This window comes from Phacochoerus africanus, chromosome 11 (genome assembly GCF_016906955.1).
Source record: "Phacochoerus africanus isolate WHEZ1 chromosome 11, ROS_Pafr_v1, whole genome shotgun sequence".
In the NCBI taxonomy this organism is placed as follows: Eukaryota; Metazoa; Chordata; class Mammalia; order Artiodactyla; family Suidae; genus Phacochoerus; species Phacochoerus africanus.
Genome location: NC_062554.1, coordinates 19,550,265 through 19,571,519, shown reverse-complemented (window position 1 = coordinate 19,571,519; position 21,255 = coordinate 19,550,265). Strand labels below are relative to the sequence as shown.

At 35.5% G+C, this 21,255-nt stretch overlaps 1 protein-coding gene across 23 annotated transcripts in view; it reads left to right on the top strand.

The window, feature by feature from the left end:
- PICALM (phosphatidylinositol binding clathrin assembly protein) overlaps positions 1 to 21,255 on the top strand; it is a 111,709-nt gene that overhangs the window by 54,372 nt on the left and 36,082 nt on the right. For all 23 annotated transcript variants that reach the window (XM_047752876.1, XM_047752895.1, XM_047752875.1 and 20 more), the window contains 7 exons: positions 830 to 941; positions 7,091 to 7,197; positions 9,219 to 9,260; positions 13,668 to 13,753; positions 15,597 to 15,720; positions 15,987 to 16,123; positions 18,808 to 18,911. In XM_047752876.1, coding sequence (XP_047608832.1) covers positions 830 to 941; positions 7,091 to 7,197; positions 9,219 to 9,260; positions 13,668 to 13,753; positions 15,597 to 15,720; positions 15,987 to 16,123; positions 18,808 to 18,911 — 712 coding nt within the window. The remainder of the gene's footprint in view (positions 1 to 829; positions 942 to 7,090; positions 7,198 to 9,218; positions 9,261 to 13,667; positions 13,754 to 15,596; positions 15,721 to 15,986; positions 16,124 to 18,807; positions 18,912 to 21,255) is intronic.

The window sequence follows — 21,255 nt, the reverse complement described above, 5'->3', positions numbered from 1 at the left end:
AAGAAATGCTTTTTTTTTTTATATATATATATTTTTACCTAGCTTAACTCAGTGCTTTGGTGACTCTAGTACCCCTTTAATAAATACTTTCTTATTTAAAAATATTCAGTAAATTCTTTATGACTCAAAAGTGACCTTCTACCTAGAAATGGACTTTATTTTGCAATTAGAAACATTAATGCTGAAGTGAACTTGAAAGACTTTTGAGATGTAGCTTAAGAATTTCAAGAGTTAAAGGATACTTTTTTTTCAGTGACTTATTTCTGAACTAAATTGTTGTAGGATTTGTATTTGTGACTTTGATTTATATTTGTGACTTTTAAGTAAATCTGAAGTCTTCGATCAAGATTTTTGAGGAGTTCCCATTGTGGCTCAGCAGTAATGAACCTGACTAGTATCCATGAGGATGTGCATTTGATCCCTGGCCTTGCTCAGTGGATTAAGGATCTGTCGTTGCCATGAGCTATGGTGTAGGTTGCAGTTGCGGCTCAGATCCCATGTTGCTGTGGCTGTGGTATATAGGCCAGAAGCTGCAGTGCTGATTTGACCCCTAGCCTAGGAAGTTCCATATGCCACAGGTGTGGCCCTAAAAAAAAGAAAAAAAGAAAAGATTTTTGTGCCATTTGGCTGTAACTCCAGTTGCTAGAGAGTAATGTCTTTAATGACTTTTTCTCTGATACCTAAATATTTGAATTCATTGCATTTTTTAACTCAGTGAATTTTATTACATTTATAGTTGTACAACCATGAATTCATTGTATTTTAATTTGAAGGAAGTCATTGTCATTTTAAAACAAAAGATTAGCTAATATTTCTATTTTTTCTTCAGGTTAATAGCAATGAACTTACAAATGGTGTTATAAATGCTGCCTTCATGCTCCTGTTCAAAGATGCCATTAGACTGTTTGCAGCATACAATGAAGGAATTATTAACCTGTTGGGTAAATATTTCTATAGTTTAGTAACATTCTTATCTTGTGTCATATGGGTAAATAATATTGTCTTAGTTGTTATTTAAAGCTGCCTAAAAATTCATTGAGCTATATTCATTTATTCTAACACTTTGGAGAAAAGAATTTTATATCTGATTGCACAAGTTAAATGAGTAAATACTTACATAGCTAGAATGTTCAGCTAGATAAAATTTGTATTTTTTAAAATATGTATTTTTTTTTCTATCAGTTTTACTGTTTCTGGAAGTCCAGTAATTTCTTTAAAATTAAGTTGGACTTTGCTGTCCCAGGAAAATCTTATTTCCTCACAATTTATTCCAAAATGGACTTTAACTGTAAAGTTGGTATTTTTTCCTAAACTTAATTTTAAAATTGGTAATTATTAAATAGTGTTTTGAAGGATGCTTTTTAATATTGAAGCACTTTAGGAATATGTGATGCTTTATTATGTATTTGGTATATTTAGAGCACAGTTATTTTGCCTAGAAGTGCTAATTTTTTTTCAGTGGGATTTAGATAGAATAGACAAGTAACAGTCTGCAAAGAGTGCTGAAGCATCAAGTGTCACATGTCAGATGTGTTTACTTCAGTGTGCTTGTTCTCCCTTCCCAGTACTTTTTCTTGTTTTAGAATTTACTTAAATTTGTTTTTCATAGGCTGGGGTAACATAAACTTATTGAGGGATTTTTTTTTTTAATCCAGCGAAAATGTTATCTAAAAATTTTCTGAAAGCATTCTTGTGAAATTATAAAATATTTCCACATTAAGATAAAATAATTACAGGTTGTTATTTTAAGTGGAAGAAGAATATGTGTGTCATCACATATCACAACTATTTTTTCCATTTTATTATAGTTGATTTGCAGTGTTCTGTCGATTTCTTCTATGCAGCAGCAGAGTGATCCAGTCAAACATATATATACGTTCTTTTTCTCATATTTTCTTCCATCATGTTCTATAACACGTGATTGGATATAGTTCCCTATGCCATACAGCTGGACCTCATTGGCTATCCATTCTAAATCTAATAGTTTGCAACCACTAACCCCGAACTCCCAGTCCATCCATGCCTTCCCCCCACCCCATCCCTTGGCAACCACAAGTCTCTTCTCCATGTCTGTGAGTCTGTTTCTATTCTGTAGATAGGTTCATCTGTGCCATGTTTCAGATTCCACATATAAGTGATATCATACAGTATTTGTCTTTCTAACTTCACTTAGTATGATAATCACTGCTTTTGTGGCATCCATAGATTTTGAATGGTTGTGTCTTCATTATCATTTGTCTTGAAGTATTTTTTAATTTCGTTTTTGATTTCCTCATTGACCCATTGGTTTTTTTAGTAGTGTGTTGTTTATTCTCCATGTAGTCAGTTTTTCTCATTTCTTTTCCTGTGTTTGATTTCTAGTTTCATACCCTTGTGGTCAGAGAAGATACTTGAAATAATTTCTGTACTCTTAAATTTGTTGAGGTTAGTTTTGTGCCCCAGTATGTGGTCAGTCCCTGAGAATGTTCCATGTGCACTTGAAAAGAATGTATATTCTGATTTTTTTTTTTTTTGGATGTAATGTCCTGAAGATGTCAATTAAGTCTAACTTTTCTCTTGTGTCATTTAGGATATCTGTGGCCTTGTTGATTTTCTATCTAGAGGATCTGTCCATTGATGTGAGCGGGGTGTTAAAAGCTCCTACTATTATTGTATTCCCATCAAATTCTCCATTTATGTCCGTTAGTATTTGTTGTATGCATCTGGGTGCTCCTATATTAAGGGCATACATATATATTGATTGACAAGTGTAATCTCCTCTTCTTGAGTATCATTAAATAGTGTTCTTCTTTGTCTTTCTTTGTGGTCTTTGTTTTAAAGTCTGTTTTGTCTGATATGAGTATTGTGAGTCCAGCTTGCTGTCATTTCCATTCATGTGAAGTATCTTTTTCTCTCCTCTCACTTTCTGTTTATGTATGTCCTTTGCCCTAAGGTGAGTCTCTTATAGTCAGCATATTGTAGGCTCTTGTTTTGTTTTGTTTTAAATCTATTCTGCCATTCTCTGTCTTTTGATTGGAGCATTCAGTTCTTTGACATTTGGATAATTATTGATAGATATGTATTTATTGCCATTTTAAACCTTGTTTTCCAGTTGATTCTATGTTTCTCTTTTGTTCCTTTCTTTGGTCGGATGATTTCCTGTTTATTTTATGCTTGTGTCCTCATTTTAGTTCTTGTGAATGTATTTTTTTGTTTTTATTTGTGGTTGCCTGTTTTTCAGGTATATTAACCCCTTCCTGTATCTGCTTGCTTTTGCCTGATAGTCACATAGGCCCAAATACATTCTTAAAAAAAAGAATCTAGATTTTTCTTCCTTTCCTTACTCACATTTTATGATTTTGATGTCCTTTTTTATATTTCATGTTTATCCTTTTGCTGTTCCTTGCGTTTATCGTCACTTTTTCAAGTAGGTTTTTTTTCTTTTATTTATTTATTTATTAAATTTTTTTTATTACTCAATGAATTTATCACTTCTGTAGTTGTATAATGATTTTCACAATCCAGTTTCATAGGCTTTCCATCCCACAACCCAAGCACATCCCCCCACCCCCCAAACTGTCTCCTCCGGAGACCATAAGTTTTTCAAAGTCTGTGAGTCAGTATCTGTTCTGCAAAGAAGTTCAGTCTGTCCTTTTTACAGGTTCCACATATCAGTGAAAGCATTTGATGTTGGTGTCTCATTGTTCTTTTAGATTTTTATACTCGCTTAAATTCCAATTGTGATTTCCTCTATCCTGTATCTTCTTACTTCTTTCCTATTTAGTGAAGACCTTTAAGTATTTCTTTTAGAATGGGTTTAATATTGCTGTATTCTTTTAGTTTTTGTTTGTTTGAGAAGTTCTTTATTTCTCCTTCTGTTTTAAATGATCTTGCTAGGTAGATCATTTAAAAGATCTTTGCTGCAAGTTTTTACCTTTTAGGAATATGAATACATCTTGCCATTCTCTTCGGGCCTGTAGTTTTTGGTTTGTTTTTTTTGTTGTTGTTTTGTTCTTGGTCTTTTTGGTCTTTTTGCCTTCTCTAGGGCCGCTTCCCACGGCATATGGAGGTTCCCAGGCTAGGGGTCTAGTCGGAGCTGTAGCTGCTGGCTTACGCCACAGCCACAGAAACGCGGGATCCGAGCCTCATCTGCGACCTACACCACAGCTCATGGCAACGCCGGATCCTTAACCCAATGAGCAAGGCCAGGGATCGAACCCGCAACCTCATGGTTCCTAGTCAGATTCGTTAACCACTGAGCCACAATGGGAACTCCGGGCCTGTAGTATTTCTGTAGAGAATTTTGATGTTAGCCTTTTGGGGTTCCCTTATAATTAACTCTCTGTTTTTCTCTTGCTGCCTTTAGAATCATCTCCTTATCTTTAACTTTTGCCATTTTTATTGTAATATATATTGGTGTATGTCTGGGTTCAACTTGTTTGGGATCCCCTTTGCTGCCTGTATCTTGATAACTGTTTCTTTTAGATTTGGAAAGTTTTCAGCCATAGTCCTTTAAATATATTTTCAATCCCTTTTCTTTTTCTTCTCCTTCTGGAATCTCTATGTAGATTAGCCAGCTTTATATTATCCCGTAGATCTCTTGTATTGCTTTCATTTTTTTTTTTTCCACTTGATTTTCTGTCTGCTGTCCTTATTGGGTGATTTCCATTACTCTATCTTCAAAGTCACTTATTTTTTCCTCTGCATTATTCATTCAGCCCTTAAGTGCCTTTAACTCAGCTTGTGTCTCGCAAATGAATTTTCTAATTTTTCTTGGCTCTTCCTTATAGTTTCTAGTTTCTTTCTGTTCATATCTGCTTTTAATTCCTTCAGTATTTTTCATTACCTCCATTTTACTTGGTGTCTGTTAGATTGCAGAGGTTTATTTCATTGTTTGCTCCTTCAGGGGAATTATCCTTTTCTTTTAACTGGGAATGGTTCCTGAACTTCTTCATTTTGCTTGTATTTTTCTTATTGTGCAAGTTTAGGAAAGACAACTATCTACTGTAGTCTTGGAAGGTGAGAGTGCCCTTGGGTAGCTTGTGAGGGCTTACAGTTTTGTTTGTATTGGTGTGAGGGCTGCTTTTGGTTTGGAAGCTTGCCATCTCTTTTTTTTTTTTGTCTTTTGTCTTTTTTTGTTGTTGTTGTTGTTGCTATTTCTTGGGCCGCTCCCGCAGCATATGGAGGTTCCCAGGCTAGGGGTTGAATCGGAGCTGTAGCCACCGGCCCACGCCAGAGCCACAGCAACGCGGGATCCGAGCTGCGTCTGCAGCCTACACCACAGCTCACGGCAACGCCGGATCGTTAACCCACTGAGCAAGGGCAGGGACCGAACCTGCAACCTCATGGTTCCTAGTCGGATTTGTTAACCACTGCGCCACGACGGGAACTCCGCCATCTCTTTCCTCAGTGTTTGCAGGCTATTATCCCCTTAATAGGGGATGTGCCAGTGTACAGCTTATGTGTGCTTCCGTGGATATGGGGGTAATGGGTGGAGCCTGTAGTGCCTTATTGATGGACCCTTGACCCTTGACAGAGGCAGAAACCTGCGGGAAGGTGGGGATGCAAGCTGCGCCTGGTTGCTGGGCCCTGGGCAGTGGCAGTGACCCTCAGGAAGGTAGAAGCAGCACCTAGAGCCTTTGTCAGGGGCAACAGCAGGACATGTGCTTTCCACATGAGTGAGGACAATGGGTGATACTTGGTTGTAATGCCCTCTTTGGTGGTGACCCCTGAGGTGACTGGGGCTGCTGGTGCTGCCTGTTCATGGGACTTCTAGTGGTTGAGTGCTGCACCCACCTCTGAGGTGGCTGTGGTGGTTTGTACCTGCTGCCCGTATCCCACCCAAGAGGCACCCCACTGCCAGAAAGCCTGTGTGTGGACAGATTAAGATGTTCCTATGGTGGTCCTGCCCCTCCTCCTTTTGCCCACCCAAACAGTAGCACCTTGCTTCTCCTGTGGGCCTGATCCTCCTCCCTGGCTCCCTCATCTGTGGTGCTCTGCTCCCCAGCCCCTACACACTGCTCCTCCCTCCCCTCAGGCTGTTTCCACACATCCAACCCTAGTCCTCCTAGAACTGAGCTCTCAGTGCCCAGCCCCACTTGAGGGTCTCAGGCTATATTGTCCTGGGTGGTGGTACCCATGGTCTCTGCAGCTCTCTCTCTGCTTTGCCCTCCTCAGTGCAGCTGATGCACCTTTCTCCAAGGCTTTGAGGTTCCCCTTCTGTACTGGCTGACCTGCCTGTCAGTTAGGTGGCCTCCCAGGGTGTGGATTTCTTTCCTCTTTTACAGCTCCCTCTCAGGACAGCTGGTCCTGTCCTGTTTCTTTTTTTGTCTCTTCTTTCTTTCTTTTTTTTTCCTTTTCTTCTACCCAGTTATGTGGAGAGTTTCTTCTCCTTTTTGGAAGTCTTAAGGTCTTTTGCCAGCATTGAGTAGATGTTTTGGGCTGATCGTTCTACGTGTGGATGGGTTTTTTTGTTGTTGGTGGTTTTTTTTTGATGTGTTTGTGGGAGAAAGTGAGCGTCACATCTTCCCCTCTTCCATCCTGATCCTGCCCTTCTGAAGGGTGTTTTAATCCATGGAGATAGAGAAATGGTTGGTTGGTTTGTTTTTCCACATGTGAAAAATGGAGAGTTTTCTTTCCTACAAAGCTTTAGAAGCATCGTCTGCCACCCTGTGATTGGTATAAATTAAGTTTTTGACTGCTTTTTATGTACTTATTTAAATTAGCTTTCCAAGTGACATTTGGACATGGAAAAGTTGCCGTCTTTTTTAACATATTATTAGTAGGAATATTGGGAAATAAACATTAGCAGTGTTTTTGGTGGAGTAAAATGTGATCCGTACTAGCATGCAGGTATGTATTTAGGGAATTGTGAGGCAAGAAATATTATGGAACAAACTAGTAATAGGAGTAAAGTCATAATTCCTCAGTTTTTAGTATAATAGCGTCTCTAATTTGCTTTAAATATCTAAGGTAATTCTGATTTTTTTTTTCTGTAGGGTGAATGTGTTCTCTAAGATATCTGTATAATCTCTTTGGAGCTATTACTTAATCTTTTTCATTTTGAGTTTTGAATTTTGATGTAAAGTATTTTTACATCTACTTTTGGCAGAAAAATATTTCGATATGAAAAAGAACCAATGCAAAGAAGGTCTTGACATCTATAAGAAATTCCTGACTAGGATGACAAGGATTTCAGAGTTTCTCAAAGTTGCAGAGGTAAACTGTCTTTACATCTCTTAACTTGCTTTTTTATCTTTAAATGTGAGTTTCAAAGAAGTCAGTTTTATATCTAAATGAGAGAAGTGTATTAAAGATAGTAAGGTATATACTCAATTATACGCTATGCTGTATTGAATTCTGTGCTATGGTATGAATATGATATATTAGTGAATAAAAAAGATTCTGTGTAATTTAGTATTAAATGGTGAAAGGTAATCTTTTTAAATTATTTATTTCTCTCTAAAAGTAGGTAAGTGGCAGTCATTTTTGTGATTGGAATTAGCCTTGTATTTTAGAAAATTTATTCTGTTAAATATGCTAGAGAATGTTCTATGTTAGTACAAGTCTCTTTCCTCTAGTGAGACTTATAATTGGAACCACATGTTCAAAATGTTTTGTTCTCTAGAGAAGTGAATTTAATGCATTTGTTATTTGTCATTTATTGTGAAAGCCATGAATGTAGGTTATAGGCTAATTTAATTTTGCAAATCTATTTAAAAAATAATTTTCTGAAATCTTTACAGAAAGTAGTTGTGGTAATGCTTGTGGGTATTGCTTGCATGGAGGCAGCACTTCAAGTGTTTTTGTTTTCCTATTCTCTACTCTCTAACCATTACCATCGGAGATGTCCTGCTAGTATAATTCTAGAAGATGATATTGATCAATAATATCAAAGTAGTTAATCTAAAACTAACAAGTTGATTATTCTAGCCCTATTACCATGGTGACTTTTTATTCTGTAGCAGATGAAATAGGATAGGACAGGATAATGATACTTTTGAAGAAAACAGTTTTATGTTGTTAATCAGGTGTCTTACGAAGTGTCCTGAAATTTAAAGTATCTCTCAAGGAGAAATCAGTGTTTTTTTTCTATTTCTCTAGGGTCAGATACATACTGAAACCACAAAAAGGTGGTGTTTATGCTGTAATTCTAGTAAATTATTTAAATAAATTTTAATTTCTTCACTTTTACATTTGGCTTCTTTTGTTCTTTGCGTTTGGTAGTTGTAGTTACTGACATAAGTTTTAAGCCCTTGTTTACTTCCAGATCTGCTGGTCTTACTCTGAGATGGAATAGACCATCTGCTCTGTATGATCTGGGAGAGAGGAATATACTCCTGCTCTAAAAATATTCTTTGATGAGCCTGTCTGTGGGCTAGCATTTTCACTATGAGACTTTAGTTCTTGGAGTAAAGGCATCAGTAACCTTCTCAGATATGATTGAAGACACTATATCTAAGTATCTTTTTTTGTTTTGTTTTGTTTTTTTACCAAATTTTCTACTGGTAACATTCTGGGACTGGCCCCTGAGAGGTTGAGAAGAAGAAGAGAGAATGATTAGAAAATGAAATATAGTCATATAATTTTTTAATTGGGGTGTTAGAATAAATGGGAATGATGTTTATCTTTTTTGCTGGAAATTACTTAGTATCTAAACATCATGAAAGTGTGTTAGAATTGTTTTGTGGGGACACTTATATCCTGGGTAAATATCACTTGGTGTTTGTGTAAAACCTGGCTTACTTGAGTGAACATAGGTTTTAAAAATTCTTGACTGTGGTGATTGCCAGGGAAAGCATACTTTATGGAGACAGAAAAGTCATTGTTACCAGATTTGTTCCTTAACTTCTTTTTATGCCTCAGGGGACTCGTTCATGGTCAGGCTTTCTCATTCTTGTTGTAGTGTTTTTTTGTTATAGAAGCGATGGATTTTTCAAATTGTGGTAAGGTAGCTTATATAGGTACTTAGGAGATATGGAAATGGTTCTTTAATAGCTTTATTGAATTTCCAACTTTAAATCCTCTCCTGTTAGAACTTTTAGAGCCATGAGTTAACATCTAAGTCCTTGGAAATGTTGAATGATATCTGTGGGGATTAAATATTCTTCTAATTTTAGGGAATTTTACCTAAAATATTGTTCATGGTACTACATAAAAATGCTGTTTTCTAAACTTTATTTATAAAACATCCTTTTTATAATTTTATCGATTAAATATCATGCTGCTTTTTCTTACAGCAAGTTGGAATTGACAGAGGTGATATACCAGATCTTTCACAGGTAAGTAGTATTATATCAATCACTTTCTTCTGTGTATTGCTAGGTGTGAAGAGTACAAAGATAAATAATATGCAGCCTCAGCTGTCAAGGAGATTGGTTTAATTTTTCTTAACATATTTTTAACATTTTGGTATGTTGCTGATGATGTTTCTAACATTATGACCATATAAAATCTATATTGGTAGAGCTGGCCACTACTCTTCCATTTCTTTAGTTTACTCCCTTCAATCTCTCTTTGTTTCTCATCATCATTTGGGGGGGGGGGAAAGAACTGAACTTAATGGTATTTAAAAAACCTAATTTTCACTTTACTATTGGTATATAAGTACACAGAGTTTATTTTTCCTATTTTATTTATTTATTTATTTATTCATTTATTTTTGTCTTTTTGCTGTTTCTTGGGCCGCTCCCGCGGCACATGGAGGTTCCCAGGCTAGGGGTCAAATCGGAGCCGTAGCCACTGGCCTACACCAGAGCCACAGCAACGCGGGATCCGAGCCTCGTCTGCAACCTACACCACAGCTCACGGCAACGCCGGATCGTTAACCCACTGAGCAAGGGCAGGGACTGAACCCGCAACCTCATGGTTCCTAGTCGGATTCGTTAACCACTGCGCCACGACGGGAACTCCCTATTTTTCCTATTTTAAACTTTCCACTTTGGCTATTTGATTCAGGCAACTATATTAAATAGGAGTAAACCTCAAAACATGATACTAGACTAAGAGAACAGGCTTTGTCTTGTCTGTCTTTTAAGTTTGAGTCCTGTTTGTGCCACTAGCTGGCCCTGTGATTTGGAGACTCTGTGCTTCACTTCTTTCATCATCTTTAAAATGGAGATGTTATAAATACCTGCCCCTTAGAGTAGTTGGGAGGATTAAATGAGTTAATACTTAAAAAATTTAGAACATTAAGCACTTAATCTTAGCTATGATAATATTATTTTTGTCATTATCTTCAAAAAATAAAGAAACTTTAAACCTGCAGTTTGTTTCTGGCCTTCTTTGTTTTTTTGTTTATTGAGTATTAAGAATGAATGTACCTGGAATAAACTCTCCCTAGTTGACATCTTTTTTTACCTCATTTTCAGTTGTCCTGGGATGTCTTTTAAATACTTTCTTGTTAATGGTTCTAATTGTGTTTCTCTGTACTCACTTGTTCTGATTGATCCCTTTGATCTCCAGGCTATGAATATGCACTAAATCTGATTATTGGTTATACATAAATAAAAAATACTTGCATGTGCCCACATGAGGTAATTGACCTCATTAAGATTGATTACATTATTGTGGGCTAAATATGAGAAGAGTCAGTATTTGAACAATATGTAGTATAAATTGATCTGTCAGTTTTAGATTCCCCATTACCCCGTTTTTCATGTCAGGTTCACCTACCTATCTTTTGTTTTAAAAGCATCCGCCTCATCCAGATTATCATCTTATTGCTGTACTTTAATACTCATGTTATTGTAATTGAATAGAGTTGGCCAGCCTCTGATTCCTCTGACCCTCTTCATTGATGATCTCTGAGTGATTCAAAAAATTTTCAAGTGAATTAGAATAAAGTTTTTTACACTTTAGGGAAGATGATAGTTATAAACGAGAATGGAAATTTAAGATTATTCATCCTTTTTTGTTTGTTATAAATTGCTGTTTTTAGAATGTGAAGCATCACGTTTCCTTCAGTTTTTGTAATGTAGCACTTTTAAAGAATAACCATATGTACTTAGAAGGGATTTGGAAACTGGTTTATTCATTATCCTAATGAGTGATTTAATATTTGTAAGCACAGCTTAAACCCTTCAGGAAAAGAAAAATAAACTACAGTTTAAATAATGACAGTTTTGGAGTTACTGTCGTGGCACAGCAAAAACGAATCCGACTAGGAACCATGAGGTTGGGGGTTCAATCCCTAGTCTCACTCAGTGGGTTAAGGATCTGATGTTGCTGTGGCTGTGGTGTAGGCCAGCGGCTACAGCTCCAATTCGACCCCTAGCCTGGGAACCTCCATATTCCGTGGTGTGGCCCTAAAAAGACAAAAGCCAAAAAGAAAAAAGAATCTAGCATTGCCATAGCTGAGGTATAGGTCGCAGTGGTGGCTCAGATTCATTCTCTGGCCCATGGGTGTGGTCAAAAAAGAAAATAATAATAATAAATAATAATAATAAGTAACCACAGTTTTGATTTAGGATGCTGTAGCATATTAGTTAATATCTAGGCTTTCAGATCAGATGTACTTTAGATACTTTGTTGGCTCCTACTATGTATCAGATAGGCGATCTGGGCTAAGTTAGTTAACTTTCACTATCTTGGGTTATTTGTAAAATGGATAGGGTGGTAGTATCATTTTCATAGCATCTTTGATTTCGTACATGGTAGCTTGCACAGCGCCTGTTGCGTTGTAAGAGCTTTTAAAATGTTAACTGCTGTCATTAGCATTCTCCTTGTTGTCTTTGACAGTAGCTCTTGGGTTAGTGGTTGGCCTACTGATTTAGCAAACATTTTGTTGGGTTTTAGGAATTGCACATGTGTTCTCAGATCAACTTAGGAAGAGAGTGTTACAATCTACTATTTTTGGTTTTAATTGGTTTTCTACTATGTCTGTTTTGTGTTTAGGTCTTGGCGTATAAATAGAGGAAGTACAGGATGAAAGAAGTTATTCGGGTCATAATTAGCAGAGAAATTAGCTAATATTGTCTCTTCCAATTGTTTCTGGATCCCTGTAAAGTAATTAGTTGTTCATATTAAGTTGAGATTTGACACATAGCCTGAGAGTTTAAAGCTAGTCTTTTTAAAAAAATAAGGTAAATAGCTCTTTGAATGAGGTTTGATAACTATAAACATTTGTGTAATCAACACACAAAGATGGAAGAGACAAATCGATTCCATCACCCCAATCCTCCTGTCCCCCTCTGGTCACTCCCTGGTCCTCTCTACACAAATTACTGTTTTGAATTCTCAAAGAGTAATTTTTATCAGATTTTGAATTTACTGTAAGTGGAATCGTACAAGTATTTCTTTTTTTCTGCTTATCATAGTTTTGAGATATGTCTGTATTGTTGAATATACCGTTAATTAATTATTTTAAATTGCTGAATGGGAGTCCATCATGTGAATTTACCACGATTTTTTAAATCCATTTTCCAAATTGTGGGATTTTGGATTGTTTACAGTTTTTAAACTATTGTATATAAAGCTGCTTTAAACATTCTTGAACAAATCTTTTCTTGTGGAGATACCTTTTTCTCTCACTTAGGTAAATAGTTAGGGATGAAATTAGGTAATTAACCTTACTTTAAAAAAAAATCCATATCTTTCTTCAAAGTGAATGTACTCCCACTGGCACTGTTTATGATAGTTGCATTTGTTCTATATCTTCATCAACATTTGATGTTGCTAGTCTGTTTAACTTTAGCCATTTCTAGTGGGTAAGAAGTTGTACCTCATTGTGATTTTAATTTGTGTTTCCTTAATGTTAGTCTTCAGATTCATTTGTCAATAACTATTCAAAAATAATGTTTGGGAGTTCCCGTCATGGTGTAGCGGAAACGAATCCGACTAGGAGCCATGAAGTTGCGGGTTCGATCCCTGGCCTCGCTCAGTGGGTTAAGGATCCAACGTTGCCATGAGGTGTTGAGCTGTGGTGTATGTTGCAGACGTGGCTCAGATACTGCGTTGCTGTGGCTCTGGCATAGGCTGGCAGCTATAGCTCCGATTAGACCCCTAGCCTGGGAACCTCCATATGCTGTGGGTGTGGCCCTGAAAAGACAAAAGACAGGAAAAAAAAATGTTTGGACACTTCAGTTAATCAGTGGGTATTTATTAAGCACCAGGACCATGCTCAACAGAATGTCCAGCTTTTAGGAGTTCATTTCTATTTAAAATTTAATTAAGGAGTTTCCACTGTGGCTCAATGGATTAAGGACCTGATGTTATCTCTGTGAGGATGTGGGTTTGATGCCTGGCCTTGCTCAGTGGATTAAAGATCTGGTGTTGCATAGGACATAGATTTCTGCAGCATAGGACACAGATGTTCAGATCTGGTTTTGTTATAGCTGTGGCATAGACCAGCAGCTGCAGCTTGGAATCGACCCCCTAGCCCAGGAACTTCCATATGCTGTGGGTGCAGCCATAAAAAGAAAAAAAAATTTAATTAAGTAAAATATTTAAAAAATTAAATATAGTATCCTCTTAATATTTCATGTTCATGTTGTTTTTATATATTTGATTGTTTATTAATACTCCTTACTGTCATACAATAATAATGTCATTCTTAGGTGGCTAAAACTCCACAGTTAATTAGTTCATGAGAAATATATATTTTATTGCTTTCCTGTGTTAGACGATACCTGATTTATTTTGACAAATAGTCTGATTATCATGAAAGTCTTAAATTTTTACAATTTTAGGCCCCCAGCAGTCTTCTTGATGCTTTGGAACAACATTTAGCTTCCTTGGAAGGGAAGAAAATCAAAGATTCTACAGCTGCAAGCAGGTGTGTTTTTCTTTGTGGGGCAAAGAGCAGTAGTGGTGTTCCTGAGAAAGTACATGAATTTAGCTGAAGTTCCAAGTTATTTAACTTCTCTTTATCTTGATTTAACCATTTATAACTGAGTTTAAGAGTAGTATCAATCTCAGAGAGTTGCTGTCAAGGATTAATGTAAATTTGGGGGATGTGTCCTTATTTTCAGTAAATGTCAGCATCTGTTAAGATGATCTGCAGTGACTGTGGTTTAGAATGGTGTTCATAGTGTCTATATTTCTCTTAAAGATGAAATGCATAGATTCACATGGTGTTTTATAATTACAAAATGGTTTTTTACAAATTTGTCTAACCCTCACACTAGCCTTGTGAAATACAGAATAGTAATTCTGGGATTCAGGCCTGGGACATCTGATGTAAGTTTTCATCGTCTTTCTATAATGCCAGTTCATGGGGTTTATTGGTGACATATTTTAATCATTCTCTTAGACTTTCAGCTGATTTCCAAGGCTAAGACCAGTTAATCTAGCAAGTTAAAAAATGACATAGATCATTTCTTATTGACCTTGTGATGTAATTTTTGTGTTAGCTAGTAACTTGAGTAATTCTCATATTTTCTTACAAAGATTTCCTTTTAGCAGTATGAAGACAGAAATTTGTAGAAAATATAATGAGACCTTTCCTTCTTTTTGATTGTTGTTTCAGAATTTTTTTTAAGCAACAAAAATTAATTTGTGGAGGAAAATGTCATTACTGGATTTTAATACTTTTAAATTGTAGATTTTCTCTTTGAACTTTCTAGTAGGTTTTTAGAAGTATAAGCCAAAGTTATAAGGCCCAATTATTTGAGAAGTAATGTAAAATATAGCTAAGTAGATCAGGTACATCAACTTATCACGTGTTTTTATCATATGTGTTTTTGGGTTTCTTATGTTTCTTCACAACAGTGTTTCTCTTCCCTTTTCTGAGTTATATCTTTGTATTGGCTCATTTATAAAATTAATTTACATAAAACTTAGTTTTTCCACTTTTGTGCTTAGAGTAGAAATTAATCATCTTTGGTGTTTGATAAAAGGAAAATGAATAACAGTAGCTGAGAGTAGTTTCCGATTAGAATTCTTTACCACATGTGTTTATTTTACCTAGAATTAACATTTGGGAATTAAGTTTTGGGGTTTATGATATGATAAGATTTTGATGTAAGGGAAAGGAGGTGGCTTTCTATGAGTCAATCAGTAAAGGATGTTTGGAAAGGAAATTCTAGCTTGGCAAAGAGTAGCACATAGAAAAGAGGTACCAGATAGCCTGGTTTCTTGAATGAAACTGATCTTCCTTTGAAAGGACCTTTGGGTCCTCTGGGAATGACATCTTTTGGATGTTATTATAAGGGAAACATACCTATACCTACATTATTTATCACCGGTACTTATGTTTTAGTGTTCCTACAGTAGTACTGCTAAAATCCAGCCTACAAATTAGCAAAAGGTCATTTCTTATGAAAAACTCAATACTTTTTACCCATCAGGATTTTCTTAGAGGTATATGAACTCTTTTCTAATTGCATTGGTTGCCTTCATTGGGGCTTGGAAGAGGCAGTGTCTCTCACCTTTCTTGTGAATCCTTTCTAGAGTCTAACACTTATTTAAAAATAATAAACATGTCTAAATCAGCTAATTGCTAATAATCCTCTAGGTCAATGAGTAGACTATTTCCTCTGAAGTACTGGTTTTAACTCCGTAAGTTCAGTTCATAATTATAATGCCAATCCATGGTTAGGTTGGTTGACCATTTCATATCCAGGTTGTAATGTGAAACGTTTGGCAAAATACAGATTGTCTTTGTCTGATTATCCTAGGGCAACAACACTTTCCAACGCAGTCTCTTCCCTGGCAAGCACTGGCCTGTCTCTTACCAAAGTGGATGAAAGGGAAAAGCAGGCAGCATTAGAGGAAGAACAGGCTCGCTTAAAAGCTTTAAAGGTAGATATGTGTATTCTCTTTATTTGGGAAAACAAGTACAGGTATTTATAATGTACTTGAAACCGTTACACAGACTAATAATCTTTATATATTTATGCAAATGGGTAGAAATTCAGTAGTCTAATTTTTCATCCGGACATTGAATGACTGGTGTAACAGAGGATACCTTTCTACCATCAAAACAAAATTAGAAAATGCTTTTTTTCTGAGGCTGTACAAACAAACCTGATTTCTGGATTCCTCATGGTAGTTTCTTTTCTCAATAGGAACAGCGCCTAAAAGAACTTGCAAAGAAACCTCATACCTCTTTAACAACTGCAGCCTCTCCTGTGTCCACCTCTGCAGGGGGTATAATGACTGCGCCAGCCATTGATATATTTTCTACCCCTAGTTCTTCTAACAGGTAGGTGGAGTGGTTAAAGGTTACCATTGAATACTTAAGTTTAAAGGCTTCTAAAAGAAATTTTGCAGGACTTCTCAGGCTTAGTTTAATAACTTTGTAGTCATAAATTCGCACAAAGGAGGTAGTGATAAATGTTGGTAGTGGTATAATAGCTAAATATAAAGCAATACAGTTTTATATTCAAGAAATGAGAGATGACTAAGTGATACACATACCAATTGGAAGGTAGTGGGTTGTCTGGGCAAATGTTTCATTGTAAAAAAATTAATTAGGAGTTCCCATCGTGGCTCAGTGGAAATGAATGTGACTAGTAACCATGAGGATACAGGTTCAATCCCTGGCCTCTCTTAGTGGCTTGAGGATCTGGCATTGCCATGATCTGTGGTATAGGTTGCAGACGCAGCTCAGATCTGATGTTGCTGTGGTGTAGCCCAGTGGCTATAGCTCTGATTCGACCTAGCCTAGGAACTTCCATGTGCTGCAAGTACAGCCCTAAAAAAAAAAAAAAAAAAAAAATTAATTATAACTAAATGCATTTGTGAGGGGTCTAATGGTTCAAGTTCTTGTATATATATAACTCTTGGAAATGTATATATGACAGGTATTTCAGAATATCCTTTCACTGGATATTAAGTGTTTTTCATGTCTAGTCCCTGTGTTAAACTTAATTATTTGGATTGCAGTGAGAATAATTTAGTTGCCAGATTTCTGTGGTATTGAAGCTTACCAGACCAACTTCATTACTCTTGTTGCATAATTTAAGCTACTTAACAATAGAAATATGTTTCCAGGAAAATTAGAACAACTAGCTTTTTCTAAATCTCTCCTTTTACCTCAGAGTGGTTTAAAGTAGAAGTTTAGAAGTCAGATTTCTGGTTTGCGTCTTAGTTCATTTATTTCTTAATCTTTTTTTTAAAAAACCTCATTCCAAACAAGGTAATATGGTATAAGTCATTGGATCTCAGTCTTTAACAGTCATCAGGATCACCTGGAGGGCTTTTTAAAAACAGATTTCTGAGCCCCACCCTAGTGTTTTGGTTCAGTAGGTGTAGGGTGAGGACAAGAGTTTTCATTTTCACCAAGGTCACAGATCACTAGTATAGAATTTATTAACACAGTGCCTACTTAGTACATGGTCAGTGCTGCATAGAGAGTGATGGAATGTTTGCTTATTTTTCTTTTATTTTGTTGTTTTTGCTGTTCATTTTATTAACTCATCCTTAAAAAGTCTTCTCTTCCACCTCCTGACTCCTGTCACAGTTCCATGTAACTTTTACTGTCTCAGCTGTTACCTGCTCCTTAGTCTTAGTAGATCTTGAATTTAGTTGTTTTTCTTTCAGTTTTATCTTTTTGATTGTTTGTTTTGATTTTTGTATAATACCTTCCTTAATTCCCAGTGATATTGAACCCATTAAGTGGGGACCTTGGCAAGAAGTCTGTCTTATTTAGCACAGTGGGGGGATGAAGCTAAATGGAAGAGAATGTGGAGTATTTGAGAATGAAAAAAATTATTAGATAACTAATATTTCTATTTCAATTAAAACACTCAGCATTCATCTTTTTAACAGTAATTGAGGATAAATCCTAACAGACTATTTCAAATGATCATTGCATATTCTGTACCTTTCCTCAAAGCACTAAATGCATATGTATTTTTATTCATCTATCTATAAAATCTAAGTTTTACATATAAAAGATATTCTTGCAGTTCTTGTCATGGCTCAGCAGTAATGAACCCAACTAGTATCCATGAGGACGAGGGTTCGATCCCTGGCTTTGCTCAGTGGATTAAGGATCCAGTGTTGCTATGAGCTGTGGTGTAGGTCGCAGACTCTGCTCGGATCCCACATTGCTGTGGCTGTGGTGTAGGCCAGCAGCTGCTGCTCCAGTTCGACCCCTAGCCCAGGAGTTTCTATATGCTTCTGGTGCATCCCTAAAAAAAAAAGATACTCTTTAAGATGTTTATTTTTGAGTAAGTGTAAGTTAATAATGATCTATGTTATGTTACACTTAATGTCTCAATTCATGGAAACTCTGGGATCTTTTTTCAGTTGTATTCCCTTATCACATAACAGTTTTGTGGTAAGTGTATTACGAAAGAGGAACCCCCTGGACTTGTGTAATGAGGTGACTCTTATAAGTTTATATTGTATATGCGTATGTACTTTTTTCCCTGTATTGTTGATTTGTTGTTTGGAATTTGAAGCATTAGAGGTAAGGTTAGCAGGCATTTTACTTTGTAGAAGAATTGGTATTGCAAATATAAAGTTCTTTGAAAGTTAAAAGTAAGAAAACAAACTTCTTTTAAAAAAAGTTAAATTGCCATGATGTTTTGTATTTTAAAATTATATTGTTTAGGTTCTTGTTCTTTTCAATAAAGAAACTAGTATTTTCCTGGGGCAGTCATTGATTCTTTCCCGAAGGGCTATTATTATTTGAATTCGGTGTAAACTTAAGATACAGTACTTGAATAATTTTCTAGGCCTCCTTAGAAATAGATTGTTACATGAGGGGTATGTAACTGTTAGCATGCTGAAACTATTCTTCCTTTTGATATTTATATTAATGAGGCTTTTTCCTCACCTTTTTAATTTTTCATTTACTGGGGGCAGGGGGAGAGGGGAATGGCTAATGTAACAAAATTTACCTAGTTAATAAACTGTCTTTTCAAAATATCTTCCTAGCACATCAAAGCTACCAAATGATCTGCTTGATTTGCAGCAGCCAACTTTTCACCCATCTGTACTTCCTATGTCAAGTGCTTCTCAGGTAGCAAGTACATGGGGAGGTAAGCATTAATGAATCTGTTTTGTGTGTTGTACAGGCATCTCCCTTTCCCATCCTATGGTGTGTTAGTTGTTTGTGTAGTTTTCAGTTACACCTGATACCTGAGAACTTGAAAAATAGTAAAACAGTGAAATCATTCTGTTCCTTGAAGACATTTTTGTTTTTAATTGCAATTTTGGAGTATTTTTTCAATTAAATCACGTAATGAGGTTTAATGGAGATTGAGGAAGGACCAAATGTATGTTTAAATGTGAAATCATTCTTTCAGTGTTGAATTTTTATTTCATTATCAGAAAATGCATATGGTTATTTTACTTTTGGTATAGAAAAATTACTTGCGTGGGGAAACTCTAAAATTCTAATAAAATTCACATAGTATTACCAGGCAGTGCACTACCTTCTGTGCAGGAATGTCATATCAAACTTTATGCCATATGTATTTAAAATGGTTGATTTAATTCAGACCTATAGAATTTTGGCATTCAAAGAATTTTCCCCTAGTACTAACTAGAAAGTTTGCTGTCCTTGAGTAGTTCTTTGATCTTAAGGTGCATATCATGATCACTCCTGCCATTTTTGACAGAGTGAGCCTAGTCCATATCAATTTTTAAGCATTTTTGCTTAGACATTTGGTATGTTTTCAAATCATTTACTTTGTTTGGTTTTTGGCACTTGTGTTGTATTGATGTGAGTATTGTTTTATAGACGTGTAAAAATTATCTGGGAGGGAAAGGAGATATTCTGTGAAAGGATGCTGTCTAGAGAACTATTAGAGAAGGGCAAGCTCAAGCTACCTTAAAACTCATGTTGGCTCACATGTAAAATCTGAATTGATTGGCTTACCTCTCAGATTATTTACTCTGTTAGTTTGTATGGTACATTAGACTTGTTCGTCTTTATTTTAATTATTTGAGTTTAATAATGTAGTACATATTTGGTACTATTCTAGCAGGGAACAATACTTTTGTTATTCTTTCCAAATCTCTTAGGCTTTACCACTCATAGCTAGGCCTTCAGAGCTATTTCTAGTTTTATGGTGTGTTAGACTTGTTCATCTTTATCTTAATGATTTGAGTTTAATAACTTTTTTAGTAGTTATCTCTTAAGACAGTCAATGTTAAGGGAGGAGGTTTAAAATATTTTGTTGCGTGATATACCCCCTTTGCCTAGGAGAACATGTCTTGATATAAACAGGTACTTTGTAAATGTTGAATGCGTGGACATTTTCTTTTTGAGGGGACTGGTTATTTCTGGTTCAAGACAGGTCAGGGAAAAGGAATAGTGAAACACTAAAATACTAAATTTTTGAACTAATTTTGTGAGCCATAACTTGATGTAAAAACTAATTGATTTTGAAAGCTAGTTTAATTTAGCTAGGTCTTAAGATCTGGGAGGAATTTCTAAAAATAATAAGCTACTTTCAAGTCAGTAAATATTTTAGAATTATTTATATGAATGATCTGTAGACAGCAAGTTAAGGTTAAGAAAGGAGTTTTTCTTATTATCCTAATGATAATTACAGTTTTAGGATCTGCAGAAACTTGAATGCTTATCCCATGCTTGTTGTGAATTGCTTTAGAAAAGGTCATTAGAAATAACATGACCATTTAAACAGTTTTAACTTACCTTTTAAAAAAAGAAAACAAACTGGTTTTCTAAAATTAAGTCTGAAAAGTTGTATTTCTAAATAGAGGAAAAATTTTACGGAAAACTTAATGAGGTCTAATATAACATTTCATAGATACTGAACTGTGAAATTGTTTTATGTGGCTACTGTGTATAATTAATTCTAATAATTACAAGGTAAAGTTTCTGCTTGGGATTCTTGAACTCATATATAAGGGTAGATCATTATTGTGAGAGAAAATTGTAAGTAATTTCAGCCTATAAAAATTGTTCTATATTTTGTTAGAAAAAATAATTCCATAGCAGTCTATGTGTGAATACAATGTTGGAGTACATTTAATCGTGTTTTCTTTTGTAGGTTATTTTGGTTTATGTAGTATTTTCATCAAAATTTCCTCCATATTTTTATCATTAGGCTTGTGTACAAGTGACACTGTTAAAAGTGTTTTAAAAAGTATCATCAAGTATGTTGGGAACAGAGGCAGTAGCAGTGGACATTCAGATTAAAATTTTTTACTTTATTTTTAAAATTAAAGTTACTAAGATAAGTAAATCTTTCATATAAACCTTTAATTATAACAATAAATTCTTAACGATCTTTTATTTATTGATTTCTTTTTTGTCTTTTGTCTTTTTAGGGCCGCACCAGCGGCATATGGAAGTTCCCAGGCTAAGGGTTGAATTGGAGCTATAGCTGTTGGCCTATGGCAGAGCAACGC